The sequence below is a fragment of the Rhea pennata genome, chromosome 6 (genome assembly GCF_028389875.1).
Source record: "Rhea pennata isolate bPtePen1 chromosome 6, bPtePen1.pri, whole genome shotgun sequence".
Classification (NCBI taxonomy): Eukaryota; Metazoa; Chordata; class Aves; order Rheiformes; family Rheidae; genus Rhea; species Rhea pennata.
Window position 1 is genome coordinate 7,807,162 of NC_084668.1, and position 22,428 is coordinate 7,829,589.

Genomic DNA, 22,428 nt, shown 5'->3' on the forward strand with positions numbered 1-22,428 from the left:
CCACTTTTCCTTATGATTGTTTCCAATGAATCATAGCAGATCCAGTTATAGAGATGATACTTCAGTGTCGGCTAAAAATAAAATATAACCTCAAATTTTGGAACAAGATATTTGGTCTTTAAGAGCCAAATTCCAAATCAGTGGTAATTTTTTGGATTGGACCCTTAAATTAACATCTCAGTTGAACAATTTTTTTCTGTTAGCCTCTTCCACAGATTCTAACTTGACATTTTAAAATGATCCTTTAGCCAATAGAAAAATACTTCTGGTAAGTCAGCATATGGTAAAGAATATCCTAGAATCACTTCGCAAATATGCCCAGCTTGTGTTCTGCAACTGTTCGGCAGGTTTTTTTCTGTTTCTGATTTTTTTTTTGAAGAAAATCTGTTAATATATGAAGGTACTGAAATATAAAGTGAAAATCCAGTGGATTTAACCAGTTTATCATTTTTTTGTTTACCTTCAGGATATCTAAGTGTTAAATGAAATTATTGCTAATAAAATTATTCATTATGTTAATTTTGGAGAGGAGAGGTCTTACCAGTAGATTCTAGCTTTTCATTTTTGTAGCAAAGCAGGTCATACTGAAAGATTATCTTTCAGCCTTCTGTAGATGTTTAAAATTTGTTTTGTTATGGTCAGTGGAAAAATATAGAGGCTTATCTTCTGAACTGCATTGTTGTATGCAAATTAATGTGCTAATGTTACTTCTAAATAATTTTCATGCTATGGATTTGGTAGTTATATGGTGAGTTTGTATTTTTGTTTGCCACATCCTAGGACTCTCCTAAGATTATTATGCTCTTTCCAGGGGTGAAAATTTAAATACAGAAAATATGTTTGAATTACTCTTGGAAAGAGGAGGGAGTCACACTTCTGATAACTAGAATATGCCAGCCATTTTGAGACAGAGAGTGAGATGCGCGCGCACACACACACACACACACATACACAGACACACGGCAGAAGTGGTTTGGTTTTATGAGGGTTGTAGTATTGTTTTATAATGATCTTTGTCAAACTGGACAGGTGCTTGACGTGTGGATAGTAATTAGCAGTGCAAGGCTAGCTATGTGGCTTACTATTCTTAATTTAATTAGAATATTATTTGATTTGTAAGTATCAATTGTTGGTCTTTCTAGATAACAGTGAGCTGTAGCCATGAATTGTATGATGTCTTTATAAAGAAAGAAACAGGCGGGGATGTTGTCATTCTATTCCATGTTTATTTCAGTTTTGAAATCTTGAGGATCAAAATTGGCTACGGAGATCTGCTTTCCTTTACATTCCAACAGGATTCAGGCCTTAGTTTAAGATTCTCAGGATTGGAGGGGTGGAGAGAGAGAGAATGCATAAAACATGAGGAGATGCATTTTCTCCATGGTTATATCAGTAGAAATCCCTGCCATATTTCTTGATCTATTGTTAAATGTTTACCTCTGGACACTAATTAAACTGTGTACTATTATAGGTAGTGGCAGAAGATAGGCTAATTGAATGAATATATATTTCTGCACACAGATGAAGGCAGGCTATGTGAGAAATGGCTCTGTAGTACTGTAAATAAAGAATTCGGAGGCTTCAAAGCTGTCAATCTGGTGGTTTTCATGTATTAAACAAACATGGCAAAGAATGCACATATTAAGAAACAGGCATCATTTCAATACATGACCTAGTAATTCTCTTGCATGTAAGCATGCAAATTCTTCTCCATTCATAAAGAAGGTTTAGCACAAAAGTGAGGTAATATAAATAAAAAATAATAAAAACACACTACAGACATTATATTCTCATTGTAGCTTTCCAAATTATCATAAAAACCTCTCTGCTTTACAGGTGAAGTAATTGAGGTGAAAAAGGCAAAAAGATTTTTTCCCAGGACAGTGAATCTTACCGGTTATGTTAGGATTAGAACTAATGATTCTAATGGTCTTGAAGGGGCAGAATAAAATAGATCAAATTGTTACCACCCCTGGATGTCTACCCTTCCACTGACAAGTTGCTATCCATGAGGCAGGGACGTCTGATCCACTTTCGAATTGATTCTAGAACCACTGCAGTCTTCAGCCAGCATATTAATCAGCTGAAACTAATACTTGTTAACATTAATAAACTGAGTTAAACACTGTGTGGATTCAGGAGTACACTCAAAACTGGATCAGGTATTCCTGCCTTGAATGTGGCAGTAGCCATTGGAGAGGTTAGATAGAAAACTAGGGAAGGTGAGGATGGTAACAGCTTCATGTTATGTTTTAATTTGCTGCTGACAGACTGCCAGAGCCCTTGTTTTCAACTGTTTGTCTAAGACATTAGACCAACTAGTGAAAGATTATACCATGAAACAAATGCCCCAGGTTTATGCATTTAGAGAAGGCAGGCTGTCCTCTGGAAAGTGATAATCATTGAGGAAGAACCACACACACTTTCTGGAGTAATTTGTTAACAAAGTTAAAAGCCATTGAGTGTTCTCTCTCCAGTTAAGCAGATTTGAGTCAGATATTACTGATCAAAAAAATGTATTTTTATGTTTTAAATTAAATGATTGTCTTAAGAAGAAAAGAATATGAATAGGATGAACAAAAGATGATTAAATTAAGAACACATTTAAAAAGGTGGCTTAAGACTCAGAGTGAGAGAATAAGAACCAAAGAATATCACTGTCTTCCATATTTTTGACTTGAATTCTTTTCTGTGTTTTAAGATTGGTGGTCAAATGACTTCCACAAGTGGAAAATATTGAAGAAAAAAAAGCAATCCTGAGTCCATTGTTTTAATGAGACTTACACACTTACTGCAGTAAGGACACAATTGGTTCCTCAGTTACTCTCTGACACAACTTCTTGATGAGAATATATGCCTGTCCATGGAGGATATCGTGCTTCCACTGATATTTCCATCTATAGTAGCTTTGATTCTCATGTATGCCTGCTTCTGCTTCGATTCCTAGTATGTGCACAGTATATTCCAGTGTATTGTTATCTTTTGGAGATTGGTAACAAAGTTTTTCTCCTATGTTAATTATGTTCCAGGATCCTGAAATAAGTATGAGTTTTAACATAACTGAGCAACGTGAATGTAACACTGATCCCTTTCTTCTGTAGATGTGTAGATGGAAAACTTAAGTAAAGTGTATTTCCATAGTTGCCCTACAATTGCAATGCTGTTTTAGGTGACTGAGGTACAGGTCTTACTTTCTGTGAAGTCAAAACAGCCCGAGTATGCTCTGCTTGCTTACTCATATTTCTGAAGGCTTCATTCACTTAATAATGTAAGGAGGATTTGAGTCTATATAGATTCTCTGTATAATGCAGAATGTAAACATCTGATCTAAGTCTAAACTAATAAAGCTATGTTTTTGAAAGGAGCAATGTATTGTTTATACTTCTTTGCTTATTGCTTGTCAGGTTTACTAGAAAGCAGTACGAGGCTAAAACCTCATGAAGCTCAAAGCTACAGAAAGAAGGCGTTGTGGGTTTCCTGGGTCTCCATTATTGTCACACTGGCTCTTGCAGTGGCTGCTTTCAGTGAGTATTGGGAATATTTTAAATCTTCACAATGCTTTTTTTTTTTTTTTTTTCCCTTTCGGTGTCTCAGAATTTCTCAAAATCCTTGTGGAAGCTTTCTCGTATTTTTCTTTTTCTTTGCAACTGGTAAGGAGATTTCTCTCTAGACTGCTTGGGTCTGCATGGTGCTTATAAATTAGTAAAACTGTTGTTTTTTTTCTGCAGAGGATGTTGTTGTTGAACGTCAGAGGAAGAAATAGGAGACTTTGATTCCTGTTAGCATTTGTGCACGTGGAACTGTTCATTTTTCAGAGTAGCGTAAAAAACATGCAGTGGATTGCCAAAGAGGTCAAATACGATAGGTCTTAATCCACCTGGGATTCCTATTTGGGACACTATAGTAAAGAATAATAAATTACAAGGGGGAAATACGTAATTATTCTTACATTTGACAGGAACTCTAACACAATGCTAATTTGGAGAATAAATACCAATCTCTTTCTAAGCTCATGTCTCTCTCTATGTAAATTTCATTATATTTATCTAGTTTACATAAATAATCTGAAGAATCAACACTTCTGTATAGAAAAAATGATGTTTTAAAATTCAAAACAGGAAAAAATGGTACTTTGGGTAAATAAAGATATTTTAGTTCAGTGCAAAGTTTTAAAATACTAGCTTTCTATTTTGGTCAAATAAGGAACACTGCATTATTATAAGGACAAGAATAAATGTGGTGTCTGAATCTATACAATGACATACAGTTTCTGTTTAGAAGAGGGAGAAAAAAGCTGTTATTGGATGAATTTGTTTATATAAAGCAAAGGAAAGCTCTATCTAGGAGACAAGGCATCTGAAATGTCTCAAAACATCATTCTTCTGCTTGATAAAGACAGACTTGCCCCCCCCCCTTTTTTTTTGGAAGCTGCGGCAGCATGTGTTTTATTATTCTAATCTGCAGTGTTGGACCTGCTGCTGGAAGTTGGTGTCAGCTCCCAGGAGAGATTATTAGACTCTGACCAAATGGTCTCTGAAAACTCAACATATATTAGTTGGAGAGATTTATATGAAAACACAGACACAACAGCTTGATGCAAAAGAAGAGAAAAGAGAAGGAATACTTGCAAGGAGAATCTAACATTGTACAGAATAGGAGCATTAACAGGAAAGCAGGAATCTGAATTGCCATTTTGTTCTGCTTCATGAAAATGCAATGGTCTGCTTTTCCTATTGAAGCAGTATGAAAGTTAATACTGTATATAATACAATAGCTTTAACTTGTTTCTCATTAACAATGTATTTTTAGGAGATCTTGAGGAAATGGCTTCATTTTATTTTAGACTTTCATTTGCTAGAGTTGCAAGACATAAGTATAAAATGGACTACTAAAACATCTCATTTCCTTTGAAAGTTCTTCTGTTTTTGAGATTTGTAAGATTAGATTATTTGAAAACTTCTATTGTCTAATTTTATTATTTTTAGCATTTGGTAGTATCCAGAAACCCTACAAAAAGAATAAAGAGGGTAGTCCCTGCCCAGGTATGTTGTGGCCTGCATGCTCAGCTGGAGCAAATAGGCATTGAACTAGTGAAGTCTGCTGTTAATGCTGGACTAATTATTTTTAATTTATTGTCTATTTTTAGAATGTATCTTTCCTCATGGCTTATAGGGGCTAAATTTATGAAGAATTAAAAGATAAAGCAGCACACAGATACATATGAAATCTATGTGAAGTCTCTTAATAGACAATTGTTATTTAATTTTCATGCTACAAAAGCATTGATAGGCCTTCTGATACACTCAATAGTAAAAATTTTTGATCTTTGATAAAAATGCAGTGATTCTGTTAGAGTCACTTTGCTCCCCCTTGCAATTTCAACAGCTCTTCACAGTTGATCATCTCACATTCATTGACTGCTCTCTTCCTTTGTGCTGTCCTTTTAGCAGGTTTCTGTAGCCAGTCTATGAGCTGGGAGACATGCCAGGTGACTAGAGTTTGCTGCTTGTTTGATATAAATGACTGGTTGTCACTTTGGCATATCTGACAGTGGCAATTCTTTGCAAACACCTGCTATCTAAAGCATCCTGTTTTTTTTTACCTCTTGTTTGTAATGGCAAAGTGTTAGCAATACAGACCTGATGTTCTGTTTCAGTGAGAAAATAGTCTTTCTGTAGTATATACTATAGTGTGGGCCTGCTGTGCTAATTGTCAGACTATACTGCCTGCCTGCCCACAACTCTTTCCGATTCCCACGTAAATTCTTCCTGTATATTTCTGTTTTATCCTCTTTTATATCTTTATAGTATTTTCTTCCATGTGTGTCTTATGCTACTCCTTTTGCAGCAGCACATGATGCAATAATGTTACTGGGGCAGGAGACTGAGACTGCATGATAATTGTAGTTGAAGAAATGAGGAACCTAGAGGGTAAGAGAAATGCTAAGGGGAGTGATCTGTGTTTATATGATTTGTATGAGAGAGAGGAGGTGATTCAGGAACCTCTTCCTCATACACAGTGATAGTAACTTCCCTAATAGTTTTTGGTTCCTGTTTTTTTTTAAAATGGTCTTCCCTCTCCTTTGAGTGCTGTAGCGTGTCACTATCCTTCCTTTCAAGGTGATAGTCAGGTTGCTTCCAGACTGTTAATCTCTTTTTGCAGCACTGTAGTAAGTTGGAATGGTTGCTCTTGACTGATTCTGCTAGGATAATGATGATGCCATAGCTGAGCCCAGATCCTCTTCCACTTGTTAATATTGAAAGATACTGACAAATCTAACCCTTATAGTGATTTTAATACATTAAAAAAGTCTCTGACAAGGGTCTGAAACTATAGCAAATTACTGAACACTAATTGCCTTTATTCTAAATGTTGAAGGTGTATATATTCAAATAATGATGTAGTAAGTCTATAACATATCTAACAGGTGTATGGCATGTATTTCCTCTGGGGTGGACTGTTTTGTGGTCTGAAATACCAGTATGTAGAAGAGAGAATGCAGAGGTAATCATCAAAATGCTTTTGGTCTCTGTAGGTTTGGAAAGCCAAACCAAGCTAGGTTATATCAGGAGCAAAAAATCTGCATAAGGGAAAATGGAATGATCATCTTTCATTCCCTACTTCTGAAAAGTAGCATTTGCACAGATAATAAAAACAGCTTTTTCCTTTAGCTGAAAGAACAGATCTCTCACTATTCATAAAAAGTATACTTAATTTTACTGCAGAAATGCTGTACTTGTAAAAGACCGTTTGAAAGCTTTGGATGCTGTCTCTAAATGCAGCTTCCTTTCCCCAAATACAGTACCTGCTCTGTGTGCTAATCATTGTGGTTATATTAGCTTTGGGTGTGGTTCAAGATGTTGCTTTCCAGAGTATAGTTGCACAAGTCTGGAATTTGTGTAAAGTCTTCATAGACTTAATTTGTAAAACCCTTGATGTCAGTGGAGCCCTATGGTATCATCTTTAATGACTGAAAATTAGGTGCTCTCAGCCATTTTTTAAATATGGGGTCAGAAACTGAGACTGGGCAGGCATGATACAAACTTCTAAAATCATTACTTTGTCCCTTGACACCCCAAGTACATACTAGAATGCATCATTTTAATATAATCTTCTCTTTCTGTTTTACAATAATAAAAGAAAAGAGTTATAAAATAATATTAACATCCTTTTCCTACAACTTATATATATGTAGTATAGGAGAGAAACTTGAACTATATTATAATAACAGTTCTAACTTCTCCTTTATGTAGCTGCGGTATTATAGGTTTGTATTAAGTCTAGTTCCAGCATCACAATAGAGGAGATTAGAGACAGAATGGAATTTTTGTTTTTGAAACCCCTTATTCTTAGTTTCATGACATGTGTGTTACTAAAATCTAATTTTGAAAAGAAGATAAATAATACATGTTGTTGTTACCATTTGATTCCTGCCCAAGCAGCTAAGCTCTGGTAATACTGTTAAAGCAGAAAACAAATCCTCATTCTGTCTGGTATTTCTTGTGCAGTGTAGACTTGTGATTCACAGAATGTAGTCTGTTGATTCATCTTCCTGATCTGATTAGCTAAAACTGTTTTCTAGTGAATGGAGTAGTCATATCAATGCATCAAAACAAAGTACGGACCAAATTTTTTGCTGAAGGCTCTCTTTGTAGTCAGAGATGGAATAAAGATTTAGAATGTATGCCTGCTTTGTACCAGCGGCTTTCACGGGGCAACTGTCGAGATGGAACTTGCAGAGAATCTGTCCCAGTGTGGATGGAGCATACCTGAATGGACCCAACATGTTAGTCCATCACAGGAAAAGTTTACACTGGGCTATTTGCAAACTGCTTGGGAGGTAGCAGGCAGCTTGTGGTGTCTGTGCTCAGAGTTACTTTAGAGATCGCTCATTTTGGAGTACTACATTCAGCAATTGAAGATGTTATCCTCTGGATGCACAGCTGTGTATATGTTGATGTAATCTGTCACTCTTCATTTCAGGAATGCTACTCACACAACTGAGCTCAGGAGTGAGTGTATTAATCTATTAATTAATGTATCATTTTCACAATGATTTACTGCTGTTGCTTGAGAAATTTAAAATATATTCAGATTTTCCCTTATGTTTGCACGATACTTAGTATCCCCCAGGACGCATCTATGATTCATCCTAGTAAAGTAATGTGAGTGAAGGTTTGTGATTGTGAGACTCTTTAATTTGGATCCACCAATTCAACATTGTTTAAAGGTCACTAAATTTCAGAAAAGTGTTGGACATTTAGAACTCAGACTTGTTTAAGAGGGTGTCAGCTGGATACTTAAATAGAATTATCCAGGATCACTAACCATGTCATGGTCTTTCTGTTTCCACCTTCAGGAGCTATACAGAATTACATTTCTTACTCCAAGAAGCCTAAGTGTATTTTTTGCAATGAAGTATTTGTTGTATTCAGAAAGTTATATTTCAAACCACAAAGTCCTGCAGACCACTAAAAACCAAGTGACTAAACACTGAATAGCATTCTTTTTTGACAGTATGCAGATCCCCATTTTGCACATTTCACAGGGTATTTAATTGCATCAATTGCAAAGACAGGTGCTGCAGGGCAGTAGTCTCAGAAAAAGATTGATGAAATACAGAACTTAAATTCCCAAGGTAGAATTCTGATACCAGTGACCCTTGTGCAACCTCATTGTCCTCAGTATAGCTATGTCACTACAGTTGAAAACAAAGTTTAGTCCTAACTGTACTATGCATAAAGTCTAAAGGACAAATCAGCGCAGCATATGCAGCACTGGCAAAAGAGAACCTTTTGTATAGGTCAGCATGACCTTAGTAAGAGCAACATACAATCTATGTTCCCCAAAAATGAAATGAGAGGTCAGTAAGGGTCTGTCTTCTCTATGCATCCAAAATTCTAGGTGAATTTCTTGGGAGGAGAAAATAGCATATGCATATCAAGTTCAAGACTCATAACTGTTAAACAGAAGTATAGATCTAAATTCTGCAAAGCTTCACACCTCATGAAATCCTTTACTTAGATGACAGGCAAAATGGTGATAGAATTCTGCGAAATCTGGACTATGCCATGAAATACTGTGTTTTTATATACATAAGTGATAAGCAAAATTTAAAACAAAAACTGTTGCTGTTGCAAAAGTTTATTACTATAACTGAATTTTATTTAAATTTTTAAAATTTAAGAGCCTGTTGTGTTTTTGTGTTAGATAACTGTAATTTAATCATTTCTTGAGCCAAATGCTGATTCCTTCCTAAGAGAAGACCATCTCAAAGAATTTTGAAATGCAAATCAGATTTTGATATTGAGGGGAAACTAGCCCTAGAAAACAATTTTTCATAAAAAATGAGGCCTGCTGGAGTATACTTAGCCCAAGTCATTTAGAGTGAAAACTGGCATTTAACTCAGTTTCAAAATCTTTGTGGAAACATAGATAATGCAATGCATACCAGGAAGCACAGATATTACAACAGAGGGTGTGATGACATATTGAATCACATCATCCTATAAGTTTATTATTGAGTATTTATTTATATTGAGTCGTAATTCTTTCCTCTGTCCTTTTTTGTACTTGCTGAGATTGAGTTTTGTGTACAAGAACAAAGTAAATCTGTGAAATAGCTAGACCGCTAAGAAGTAGTATAACACCTTCTTATGAATTAAGGTTTATATTTATCTGGAGATTTTAGACACTCAATTTCAGTTTTGCAGGCAAATCTCTGCTAGGATTTCATTAAAGGTGACTTTGGGTTTGATAGGTCAGATTTGCCAACTGTGAGAGTACAATTGTGTAGCAAGGTACAATATGCAAAGTAAGGTAAATAACTAGGCAGTGTTAAGTAATTGGGCTGGTGTCATGCATCCTGCTCATGTCTTTTGACAGAATTATACTGTGCCATTGGAGGTAGACATACCTAGAGGTTGAGTTTTATATATGGGGAGGAGAAGAATTGAATTCTTAATGGGGAGAATTTTAAGCACACCACTTTGAGAGGTCCTGGAATGATGTGTCCTGCAGACATCCCTAACCTGCAGTGTACAATATGAGACTGTATATCTTGGCTAAAAGTAGACAAAAATATTTAGAAAAGGGAAGGGATGTTAGTTTTAATGCATGTGATTTGTATTGACATGTATATAAAAATCTGTTAGGCTTTTCTGTTATCAAATTGAGTCTAAATGATTCTCTAGAACAAGTCAAAGTTGTTGCTCTTTCTTTACTGGGCATATCACATAGATAAGCAGTTGTACATCTGCCCAGTGAAGAAACATGACTGCAGTCTTACAAGTCAAATGTATTTTCTATCAGTCAACACAGTGTCAGTTCCATGATGTAGTAACTCAGCTGTCACAGGCTTAGCAATGGTGCAAAGGTATGGATGAGTAAAAAGATTTCTTCATGAATGCTTGATGTACCAGTAGAACTTGATTTTCATAAATTGTGAGAAATTTTCTCTGCTCCCTCAGTTTAAAAATGTACTTTGCTTATTGGCAAAGATGAACTTGACAGTCTCTGCATTTGGAGCAGAAATATCAAGAGTAATGAAAGAAAATGAATGTTTAATATTCATTGTACAGCATGGCTTTATGGATTGAATTTTTGAGTTCATAAGTTGCTACTGCAAATTATAACACAGCCTTTTTTTTTTTTCCATGTTCTTTACTTATGCCAGAAATTTTAAAATATTGATTAAAATTTAGCTTGGGAGACAACAAAAAGTAAAACTGTACCCCCTATGAATCTCTTAATAATGTTATAACTATTCTGCTTAACTGGGGAGTTTGATAGCATTTGGCATTTAGTCTTTACGATTTTTCAGTAAGAGTATTTCAGTTCCTTTTACTGAAGGCTTGAAGCCAGTTAGACTTTAATACTTTTTTGATCGAGAATTTTATTTCTAGATGACTCAGCTTGTTTTGGGTTGTATTTAGTATGCCAGCACTGTAGGAGGAACTTAGTAATAGTGGAATAATTCCATAAATAATGGGACCTCTTTACAATGTCATACAATACCACAGCAGATTTACATCGTGTTATGGTAAAAATACTGTTGGTTGGTTGACACACATGCTTCATTGTTGCCATCATTGGTGAAGCTGTGGTAGTGCTTGAAGAGAGATGGGAGCATCTGAGAGGTTGTGGGTATATACAGAATGGTACCGGAGAAAATAGATTATAGCAAGGAATGATGTTGTTTCAATACGTGGCAGTGCCCCTGCTGAGCAAAAGGACACTTTTGCTTCTGAAAATACCACCAGCAACAGCCTAAAACTAATGTGCTAGATACTTGTAGTTATTACATGCTATGACACCTTTTGAAAGAGGTCAAGTTAATACTAGTATGTTGTCCTTGGATCACATTTCTTTAATGACACAAATCTTGTCAAAGAAAGACAGTATATTTCCCAGCTCTGAGGAGAAAAACCCAAATTTTGGAGGAAAGATTTATTGCCTTTTTGTGTGAGATTTAGTAGAATGCAAATGTAGCCAGCAATGTCAGATAGAATATGTAGTTGGAGAAAATACAAGTAGTTTCCTGTATTCCCATTCTAGTAGGCCTGATAGAGAACTTTGGTTAAGATGTAATTGAAATACTGAATTGCAAGGAAATAATATTTTGTGGTAACTGTATAACTTATTTTACCTTGATCAGAGAATGGTTTATGATCTGTCTGTAATAAGGATGTTTTTTCAAAGCAGTGAATGACTGAAGATATTTAATAACAATTTGTGGTGTTGAAATAGTAAAATTCATATGTGGTGAGAGATGAGTTAATCCTAGAAATTTATTTTTAGCTGTTCCTTAGAAAATGTAGGACAGAGCCAAGTAACCAGCATCAGACCTACCAATTAGCATTGTGGAAGCTAGTAACAAAACTGTTAATGATTAGCCTGGTGGAAGATCACTTCTTAAATATCTGGCTAAGATGTTAAGAGAAGACTGCTAAGCAGCACAGTAAGAAATGAGACAGACCTTGCTAGCATTGGTAGGTGAGTTTGTATGTGTATAAGTGCATGCTGTTGGGAGTGCAGAAGGGCAGATGAAAGGGATCAGACTTAGCTTGTTGTTTTGTAAGGAGAGGGTGAGTGAAGGCCATATATGCCTGGAGGATTATTGTCTGCCTCCTGACTTGATAGGCCTCACTATTCTGTGACTTGCTACAGCAGCTAGCATTTATCAGACTGTGATGTCTAACTGTGTGGAACTAACAGTACCCAAATGAAGCAATTCATTTGCTCTTTGTGGTGCATTAGAAATTAACAAAATGTGTATTCTTTTTATTTAGCATTGCTTGATGTTTCTGTGTGTAATTAAGTGCAACAGGAAAAAGATTATTTAACAGCTCTCTCTCCTGGCATGAAAAAATAGGTCAGCAAATTAATTTTACACATTGTTAGTTAAGAAGGTAAAATTCATCATTGCATACCTTCTACCATGTGAGTTCTGCTTATATGAAAACAACTGTTGTTACTGCTTGTGCATGTGTTAAAAAATACATCTGATATTGAGATGTGAGCAGCAGAACAGTCCAATTTTTAAATTTTGAATCCTGTGAATGCTTATGCAAACTGTACTCAAAGGGAGATTTCTTGCCACTGTCCTGCTACGAGGTATTCATTGGGTTATCATGTGTACATTTCCCTGCTGAGAAGCATCTGGTGGATGAAAACAAGACTTAGATTTAAGGGATAGTGTTGGAAATTGTACGTAATGTCCTATAAACTTCTGGGATTTCAGATGCCATGAATACATTTATACATTTATAGTAGTTTATAGAGCTGCATGGACAGATCTTCAGTTGGGGTAAATATACATATGTTTACTGACTTTCGTGAGTTTATTTTGATTTGAAACTGATGAGGATCTGGCCCTTTTAACATATTCCTCCTTTTATCATTTTCATGTTCTTTTGATAGTTACTGTTCTTACTATAGCTTTCACTTCTTTGAGAGAATCTCTACTTAAAACAGCCTTTTAAACTTTCACAAGCATTTTTAAAAGGCCAGGAAAAAATGTGAATTAACTTAGATCCTGCCGGGTTCACAGACACTTGGCCAAGAATTTACTCAGTGGATAGTTCTCATCCTGTTCATAGCTCAGGCTTTCTCTGAAGACCTTGGGAAAATTGTTTTACTTCTGTAAGCCTGTTCTCCATCTGCACACATCAGATTTTGATACCAAAAAGTAAACAGAATTTTCTGCTGAAAGTTGGAGTGCTTTACTGTGGTTTACACATTTATCTGTATCCTAAGTTGTCATTTCTGCTTAGTGGAAAATTCTTCTGAATTTTGTATTTACAATTCAGGGCAGATATTCCAGGCTTCTTTGTCTGATTGCCGGACTTAGTGCTTTGTGGGATTATTTCCGTGGTTTGTTGTGGCTTACGTTGTGAGATTATTTCCGTGGTTTGTTGTGGCTTACGTTGTGAAAGGCATTCAAAGTCACTGATTTTTTTATGTTGCAATGGTTGTGATTGAACATATGAAGATGTACGTGACTTCTCCACTGGACATTGGTAATTTTACAAGGCACGTTGTTGAGTGTCATTTTTTGATTTGCTGAGTTAGTGGGTTTGGAATGTGTTTGTGGTGGTTTTTGTTTGTAGTTTAGTATGCAGTCATTCTACTGGCTGTTGACCTGTACCAGAATAAAGGCTCTAGTGGAAAATTAAGAGGGCAGGATCATTCAGCTGTGTATGATGATGACTTTTCTTTGAGGACCTTTACATTGTGTGGTACCTCTCTAGACTCATGAAGCAAATGTTGCAAGATAGAGGAGGACTGTGCTAAGATGCACCTGACATGTAGGTCAACCTGTGATGGCCAGTGCTGGATTTTCTTTATAGTGGAAGACATTTTTGTGGAAAGGGGAAAAGAGCTTATCCTAAAACTGGAAAGGGAGCACATTTAGAGCTCTCTGATGTGCTTAGAAGCTGCCTTCATGTTTTCCAGCCTTTGTGGTTACCAGTCAGTATGTCACCAGCAAAATTGACTGTTGAAGCTGTTGTGTTGGAATTGTTCACAGATATCAGGAGGATACTGTTACTGCGTGTTTCAAGGCTTTGCAGTCTCCTGGAGGAAACGTACAGGAAATGGAAGATCTGATTAATATTTCTGGTTCGGCTCTGGGAGACTTGCAGATCTTCTGTTGCTCTGGATAACAAAGTTTTCATTGATCAGATGGATTTTGGAAAGAACCTTTTACAACTTAAAAGTACTCTCAAATGAGTACCATTGAAAAACAAAGGAAGATGGGAGGACACTGGGAAATACCTGCCTTAAGCTCTAAGTACGTGAGGTTTTTGTCAGCAAAGAACTCCTTATGGAGGTTGACAGATAGTTTAAAAAATTCTGAAGCCTCTTTCAGCAGCCAGTAGCATAGCTTTAATCCATTGAAAGTTGTCCGAAACTCATTAGTGAAGCCTGAGATATCTACTTTCAAGAAAGAAGCTTTTTTTTTTTTTTTTTTTTTTTTTTTTTTTTTTTGGGGGGGGGGGTGGGAGAGGGGGGTGTTTGACCTGATGTTCTGTGTGACTTTTCATTTCTGCACAAGTCTGATGTTATTTTTTGCAGGGCTATGCTACATTTTTTTGCAAATACTTTTATTTTTGGGGAAAAAATGAGCCTGAGGTTTTGAAAATAAGAGCTTTTTGTAAAAGATCAGCACTCTACGGTTCAAAAGTAAGGTTTGAAAACTTCATCAAAGGTGCAATTGTATTCCATAAGGCTACAAACTGTTTTCTCCTTTATTCCCCCCCACTCCATCCCGGAACTGAACAGGCATTTGGGGTTTAACTGGCTGGGTGGCCTTGAAAAACTAGGTAAGTTAAGTCTTTCGCAGGTATGTGGACAGGTTATTCATTACATTTGCTACTTTGTAAGAATCTACTGATAGTTTGTTACTGAGCTGTGAATATTTTTCAGGGCATGATACAGGGGTGTGAAATAGGAGTGTAATGGGTCAGACTGGTTAAGGGATTTGTGTTCCTGAAGATTGCTGTAATGTTGGAGGATATGTCAGCCATCCACATGGCTGAAAAACTAAGCAAGGATCTGTTTATGAAGGCTGAGGAAATCTGTCAATCACAGAATTGCAGAAAGGTTGAGGACTTCTGGAGATCATCTAGTCCAACCCCTGCTCAAGCAGGATCACCTACAGCATGTGAGACAGGATCGCCTCCAGGCAGGTTTTGAATACCTTCAGAGAAGGAGACTTCACAACTTCTCTGGGCAACCTGTTCCAGTGCTCTGTCGCTCTCACAAGCAACATGAACATTGACGCTGTTCACCAGCATGGTTTCCACGATGCTCTAGGTGGCTGAAAATTTGTAGCCACTTATTTTAGAATGGAAAAGACGGTTGTACCATGTTCTGTTAGAATAATAGACAGCTTTCTGCATATAAAATTCCATTTTATATCTCCTGCTGGCATGCGTAGAGTTCATCGTGAAATAAATGCTGTTTTGCAAAAGATTGTTAGGCATACTGTGGTTTAGTGGAGTTGGTGATTTGTTGTTGCGCTTGCTGTGTACTGTATGTATTTTCTAAATAGCCTTACTACTGCAATGCAGCTTTCAGCTGAAGGAAAAAAACGCTCAATAAATTTTGCACTTATAAAAAGCAAACCAAAATATTATGTGAAGTGAGGAAAGAAGCTTTCCTAAATGTGATATTGATTTAAAGCAAATCAGAAAAGATTACAAATATCATGGTAAGTATGACTGATGATGTACTTTTTTCATGATCAAATGCACTTCATTTATTGAATGTGCAAGACACGTGTTTCCATGATATTGATTTGTTTTTTGAGCAGAGTAGAATGGACATTTGAATGCTTGGAATGGAGAAGAACTTTTGGGTGATGTTTTGAGGAAGAGCTACAAAAGAATTACTGCTGCCATTACAAAATAGGCCATTGCAGACTTATATGGCTTACACAGCCTTTGAGGATCTGAATGGGAATTAGGGAAGAATTGCAAAGGAATTCTTAGGGTGGAAGGTAACATGCTAATAGAAATCCTGCTGTGTCTGTAGGTCAGTCTCAAGAAGGTTTCAGGGTCTTGTGTGTTGCACGTGTCCTGGTTGTCAAGTCTTTGAAACAGACTTTTTTTTTACAGAACTGCTTTCAGTCCAAGTATCTTCACTCTTTTCATGTGTACTGGCAATGCTTGGTGTCCCAGGAATAAGCAAAGTCAAAGTTGATCTTTTTGTCCCATGCCAAGATCCTGTCTAGTCATGACATGGACAGATGACTTCAGTGCTTTTAAAGATGAGATTTTTTTTAATTTTTTTTTTACTTTCCCTATGGTATTTTTGTGTCTTTGATTTTACTGTGATACTGTATAGCTGGGGACCTAGTCAGCCTTTCTTTTAAAGACAGTCTTAAAAATGTCAGTGGTAGACAGACTTGACAATTTCCATGATTTTCACATCATTCAGGGAAGGACACCTGTTTCTAGCTGGAAAGGAAGAATTAAATCTAGGGATGTCTATGCTAAATTCACATGGAAATGGACTCTTTAAGTAGATCATCTAGGTTGAAATCCACCAAACTTGGCTGTGTACTGCATTATAAATAGGGACATGATGTTCAATCATCCTGTCCTAAATAGCAGAGGGCACATGGGAAAACAGATTGCACTATTTGGTTGCAAAGGGGCTACAGGACTAATAAATTGGTTTGGAAACCTAATGCAAATGTGTAAACAAAAGTACGCAGACTCTGATTTAAAACAGCAGCACAAACTATGTGGTATCTTGTTCCTTATTGTGTAATAAGGAATTATATTTTGTGGATGCAGTGTTCTAGAAAATGCATTCTTGGTTTCAGACACAGCAAGCTCTCAAGAGATTTGGCCCAGTTAAGGGGCAAGGGATATAAACGCATCCTTGCACTCTTGTGTGCTACAGTTGATGATGGAGCTCTTCCCTCTTTTCCCTAGTTCGATTGCTGCTTGGTGTGGTGAGCAAGGTTGCTTATGGCTGACTCTGGCACAGAACTGATTTAAATCAGAAAGAGAGTGTTCCATGCTGCTAGTTTTTTTTGAAGCACTCAGAAATCTTCAGAGAAAAGGCACTTTTGAAGGTAAAGAATTGCATTTGCTGATGCTCATGGTGTTCAGCTATGTCCTTTTTTTAGAATTTCTCATGCAAGTATAAATAGGTTATTCATCAAAAAGTAGAAGACACATAAGGACCTGACCTTTGCTTGTAATGAATCCATTTAACTATCATGCAAGCGATATATTTCACGGTAGTTTAAGAAGTGACATTGTTACCTGTGCTTCATAGGCAGTGTCACAGTTGCAGCTTTAATCTGAAAAGCGGCAGATTTGGTCTTCAATTTGAGAACCTATCCCTGAGGTCCAATTAGGAATGAATGCAAATAGTGTGTTTTTTCTTTCATGGTCATCTAGGCTTCCCATCTGCAGCAAACTGAAAGTGCAAAAAGTGTGAGTTGTTGTATGTCGCAAAAACACCTTCTAAACTTAAGCATTTACAACCAGTTTTTCATATTCTATCTTTCTGTGTGACTATGCAATGATTTTATTAGGTTAAAATGCAGGGAAATTAATAAAATGTATCACATTAATGATGATCTATAGCTTCTACACTCACAATAAAGTGAAGATGCAGGGAAATTAATAAAATGTATCACATTAATGATGATCTATAGCTTCTACGCTCACAATAAAGTGAAACTGCCCTGATTTCACTTGCATGACTTTAGAGTTGTTTTAACATTCCTACTATATGGCATGTGTCCTGTGATACTGAAAAATTTAAGACAAGGAAGTCAACATCCTGGGTCAGCAGAAGATGTTGATAAAGGAGTTTTGTTTGGGAGATGTGTGGTACTTATTTTCTTCACTGCAGTCAACAGAAATTCTTAGAGGTGTAGTGAGAAGAATAGCTGAGAAGATCTGAAAATGCAAAAAAGTGCACAAAATACAAAGCCTGAAGATACATAAAAGAACTGTATAGGTTGTGTTTTCTAATTCACTGTTATATAGATATTACAAAACAAAATGAAACCAATAGGCATACAAAATAAACCATATCGTATCCCCACAATGCTAAAGGTGTAAACCCAGGGTCTAGAAATAGCAACCTATTAGTGCTAAGAATCAGTCTACTCAGAAAAAAGGTGTTCCCAGTCTCTTAAGTATTGCTGATGAACACTTGTTCGTGTTTTAGAGATCAGATTCTGACTGAAATAATTAGACTATGTAAATCTTACTATTGTGGTTTAGAAGTTATGAGTAAACTCTCTTTAAATGACAGTTTAAATGAACTTCTGTCCCTTTGCTTCTAGATGCTGTCCCCACAACGGAGTTAGCAGCATAGAGTCTATGCCTCTGCTTCATCTGCTACCTTGTAATGTCAGGATGTGTTTTAATGTAAGTTAATATTTGTAGCTTAGACAAATTTTAGGCTCCAGAAAATCTAAATTCTATTAGTAGTCTGGTATTGGTAAGTCATTGAAATTGTATTACCATGATATACTTGTGCTTTGAGGGCTGCACTTGGTTCTGTTCTAGCCATCATAAAAAAAAAAAAAAAAAAAAAAAAAAAAAAGACTAGAAGTGAATTAGAAATTAGAACTTTAAATGCCGGATGTCATTGTTGATTTTATTTCATTGAGATTATTCAAATCCTACTTATATGCCTTAGCAGGATCATTGTCATAGACTCTGAGATTTTCTGCAGAAAATTAGAGAGTTATCTTTTTCTGTGTGGTGGTATAGTTTAGAATATAGTGCAGGATTCCACCAGTTGTAGATGGAAATAGCAGTGCTAGTATAGCTATAGAAATTACAGGAATACAGAACCAGAAGGTACCTCAAGAAGGTAGCTAGGATCCTGAAAACAGTTCTAATGTAGCTATGTGTGATTTTACAGAATTTCCTCTTAGTCTCATCTGTTAAAAAAATCAAGATAATTTTGAATTCTAATCCTGTATTTTAAAATCATCTTTCGTTCTTTCTACTCAGACTGTATTGGATGAGATCAAAATTTCATGCTTCCATACCATCCATAGGTATAACACTGCAGAACTTGAGATGGGGAAGGGATCCTTGGCCTCTGTTAGTGTAAAATCTTTCTTCCCTTGTCAATAGGTCCAGAATTTCATCTGCCAGTAATACTAAGAATTGCAAGGAGTGTTTGTCTTTCCTCACTGAAAACACTTAATTTGGCTTGGATGGCCCTTTGGAGATGATTTTTGCCCTTTTTTACTCTGGTGACATCTGTAACTAGAATATGAATTTCTGTTCATGAATAATTAATTTTGCTGCATTCAGATTCTGTGGCATTGTTCAGCTGAAGGGGGAAGAACTAAACTCAATCCTTAATGTCCCACATTTGTATTTAACAGTGCTTTATGTCTCTGTTGCCTCATCTGTTTCCATTCTTATTTTTTGCTAAATTTAATGGCTACTCAGAAAAATGTTGTTTTTTCCTCTTTTTGGTCTCTGGAAGGGCAAAGAGTTGCAGAGAAAAAGCAATAGTCATTGTTGAAAACATAGCTATTCAGTTTTAAATTTCTGTACATAGTAGAATAATATAAGCAAGCTTGTTTTCGTTTTTGAATGCGATAAGACTGACTTTCATATATATGGGAATGAGCATCATAATTTGTTCTTAGGTTGCACGCTGGCATGCTTTGCTTTCTAGGACAAGTGTTTACACACTTTGTTCCCCTTTTCCTAGTAGTAGATGGAAGTAATAATGCCCTATTTCTGTTTCAAAAAGGGTGACTTACTAAACCCTATTACTAACTAACTTAACTAACTTAACCCCAATAAGTAATGCGCTTCAGCTCACAGGGGTAAGGGAGAAGGCTAGATTGCTCTACAGCCTTTAGTTTTATCTTTTCTCCTGCCTGGATCACTGTTGTAGCTTCAGCCATTCAGGCAAATTGCCATTAAAATAGTACCAGGTGTTGCGAATCAGTGCATTTAAAATTCTAGAGGACAAGAAAAGCACAGTCCAGACTTCAGTTATTGTTCAATGCTGCCCTAAGGGAATGGCATCTCTGAAATACTTTTTCTGAGGACTGCTGACAATTTGCTCTGTGGGATTGTGCTGAGAGTTAAGCAGGTGATCTGTTTTGCTGTATATATCTTAGTGTGTGGAACACAGCTTTCCCTCTCCCTTGAAATGATCCGTTTTTCCTGAAATATGAAAGCTAAGGTTGGTATTTTCAAAGGAGTCTCCATCCTAGTATGTCACTCTGGAATTTAACTAAACTAATTACATTTTATTAAAAAGAAATAGGGCTTGTTATTCATCAGTATTTCAATTAATAACTTTCAAAGCTTTAATATTTTCTAGTAGTACAAACTCTGGTGTGATATAGGTATTTTTATATTACTATTAGTTATTTCTCATATGAAAATACCTATTTCAGAGTAGAACATATAAATATGAGTTTAAATATCCACATAAAGGAAATTGCAATGATTTTGTTATAGTATTTAGTAGTATACTGGACAAATCTTTGCTGTAAATTAGCATTAAGAAGGTTAAGTAGCCTACACTTTTCTGTAAGAGCAGGTTGTCTTGCCTCTATGTGCCTCACAGGTTCCCATCTATTTACATAGACTGTTTGAAAATCTAAGCATGAAAATACTATTGGATATTGTTTTCAGTGACTGTTAGGAAATAGAGAGGTGTTGCAGGCCTGATTCGCTCCCTGCACTATAGAGACAAACTTTTGTGTATTTGGCAGATGGAAAGAGATGACAAAATGTGTGGTCATTGACAATTATTAATCTTGTTTTTCCCTTCACCTTCCTGTTTGCAAGGGCTTATGTGTTCTGCGTCTTATTACGTGTAGGCTATGATCCTGATTCACAATTTAAAGTCTGTAGTGTCTGCCTGTAGTGTTATGCCTGCTTCCACAGATACTCAGTGAAGGATCCAGAACATCATGTTACTTTTCTGTGTTGTAAAATGATGATTAAATTTGAGTTGGGTTAGAAAATAACATAGTGATTCATAATGCTGCACACAGTGCATGCTGAATTTTGAGATTAGTAAAAATAGCAAGGGTAGCTGTTTTGAACAGCTTTGTCAACTTGGAGAGGCCAGAATTAATTGACAATTTCTTTTCTTTCTACCCTGATTTGCTTGCATTAGACAGAGGAGTAACTTAGCTTTAAAGGATGACTGTGAAAGGAACAAAACCTGGACAGATTAATTCTTCAGGTATTTCTGCTCCTACCTACCAGATGAAATGCTTTTTTTTAAATTCAGGAAGATTTCTTAGGTTTCTTAGATGTTTTTTTTCCTAAAGAAAGATAATTTATCTAGTGGATTGAGGATCTTAAGCAGCCTCCTCTTGTTTGTTCTCACCATACAAGTAATGATAAAGTATTTCTGATACTATATGGTATGTGTTTTTATAAATGATGCAATTCGTGTGGTTATTTGTTTTCATCTGGAGTTAGGTCAAAGTTTTTAGTAGTGGACTTAAAAGCAGTTGACATTTATCTGAATGGCTTTCAGCCTCTAGCAACCAAATAGCTTGTCATCTTCAAAAATTAAATTAAATGTTCCAGAAGTACTTGAAAAAACAGTTCTGTAAAGTTTTGTAATTGAGATTAAAAATTGAAAAAAGAAAGGTTGGAGAAGGAAAAGCAGTCTTATTCTGGAAAAGGATGTGATCCTGAATGCTATTTCTTGAATGGGGGATTACTGTCCAAGGACAAGAATTGCGTTTGCCTATACTTCAGGAGGAGTAAAGGAGGAGTGTGCTTCTGCTTTCTTCTCTGGGTAGTGTCTCCTGAGTGTGGAAAATCAGAATAGAGATGTAGTGCAAATTCCAATGTCCTGTTGTGCTGCTTATCCTTAAAAGGAAATGAGTATAAATTTAGAATCAGGTCCAATAGGCTCAGAGGGTTGTTGGGATACAAATCAATAGATAATTTGTTCTTTTGGATCATTATTCCTTTTTTTTTTCTGTGAGCATATTTTTTTTTCTGAAAAATAGAGAGAAATCTTTCTCTTGCAAAGAAATAGCTTCTAAAGTAAAAGTTCCATTAGAATGAAATTACATACTTAATAATTTGAGATACTATTTTAGAAGTTATAAAACTTAAAAGAACTGCGTATTGCCTTTCTGTCTTTCTTTTTCTCCTCTCCCACTCTTTTTCCTCCGTCCTATTTTTTTTTTTTAAGTGCCCATTTTTTTTGGACACCAAGCTATACTTTGGTCAAGTGTGTAAGCCGCACACTTTAAGCCATTTTGGTTACTGACCATTGTACTTTTTTATTAAATTCTTAATATTTTTAGGTGACATTCTGCTCTCTAGGGTATATATGCAATGGTCATTGACTTCAGTGGCAGGTACCTGTTCTTGGACAGAATATTATCCCTTTTAAAATAAGTAAGATTAATACTAATACCTCATCATATGG

General features: G+C 36.0%; 1 protein-coding gene across 1 annotated transcript in view; it reads left to right on the plus strand.

Annotated features, from left to right (window-relative positions):
* Positions 1-22,428, plus strand: part of TMEM163 (transmembrane protein 163) — a 107,858-nt gene that overhangs the window by 2,245 nt on the left and 83,185 nt on the right. Inside the window, exon 2 of the mRNA XM_062579123.1 lies at positions 3,405-3,524. Coding sequence (XP_062435107.1) covers positions 3,405-3,524 — 120 coding nt within the window. The remainder of the gene's footprint in view (positions 1-3,404; positions 3,525-22,428) is intronic.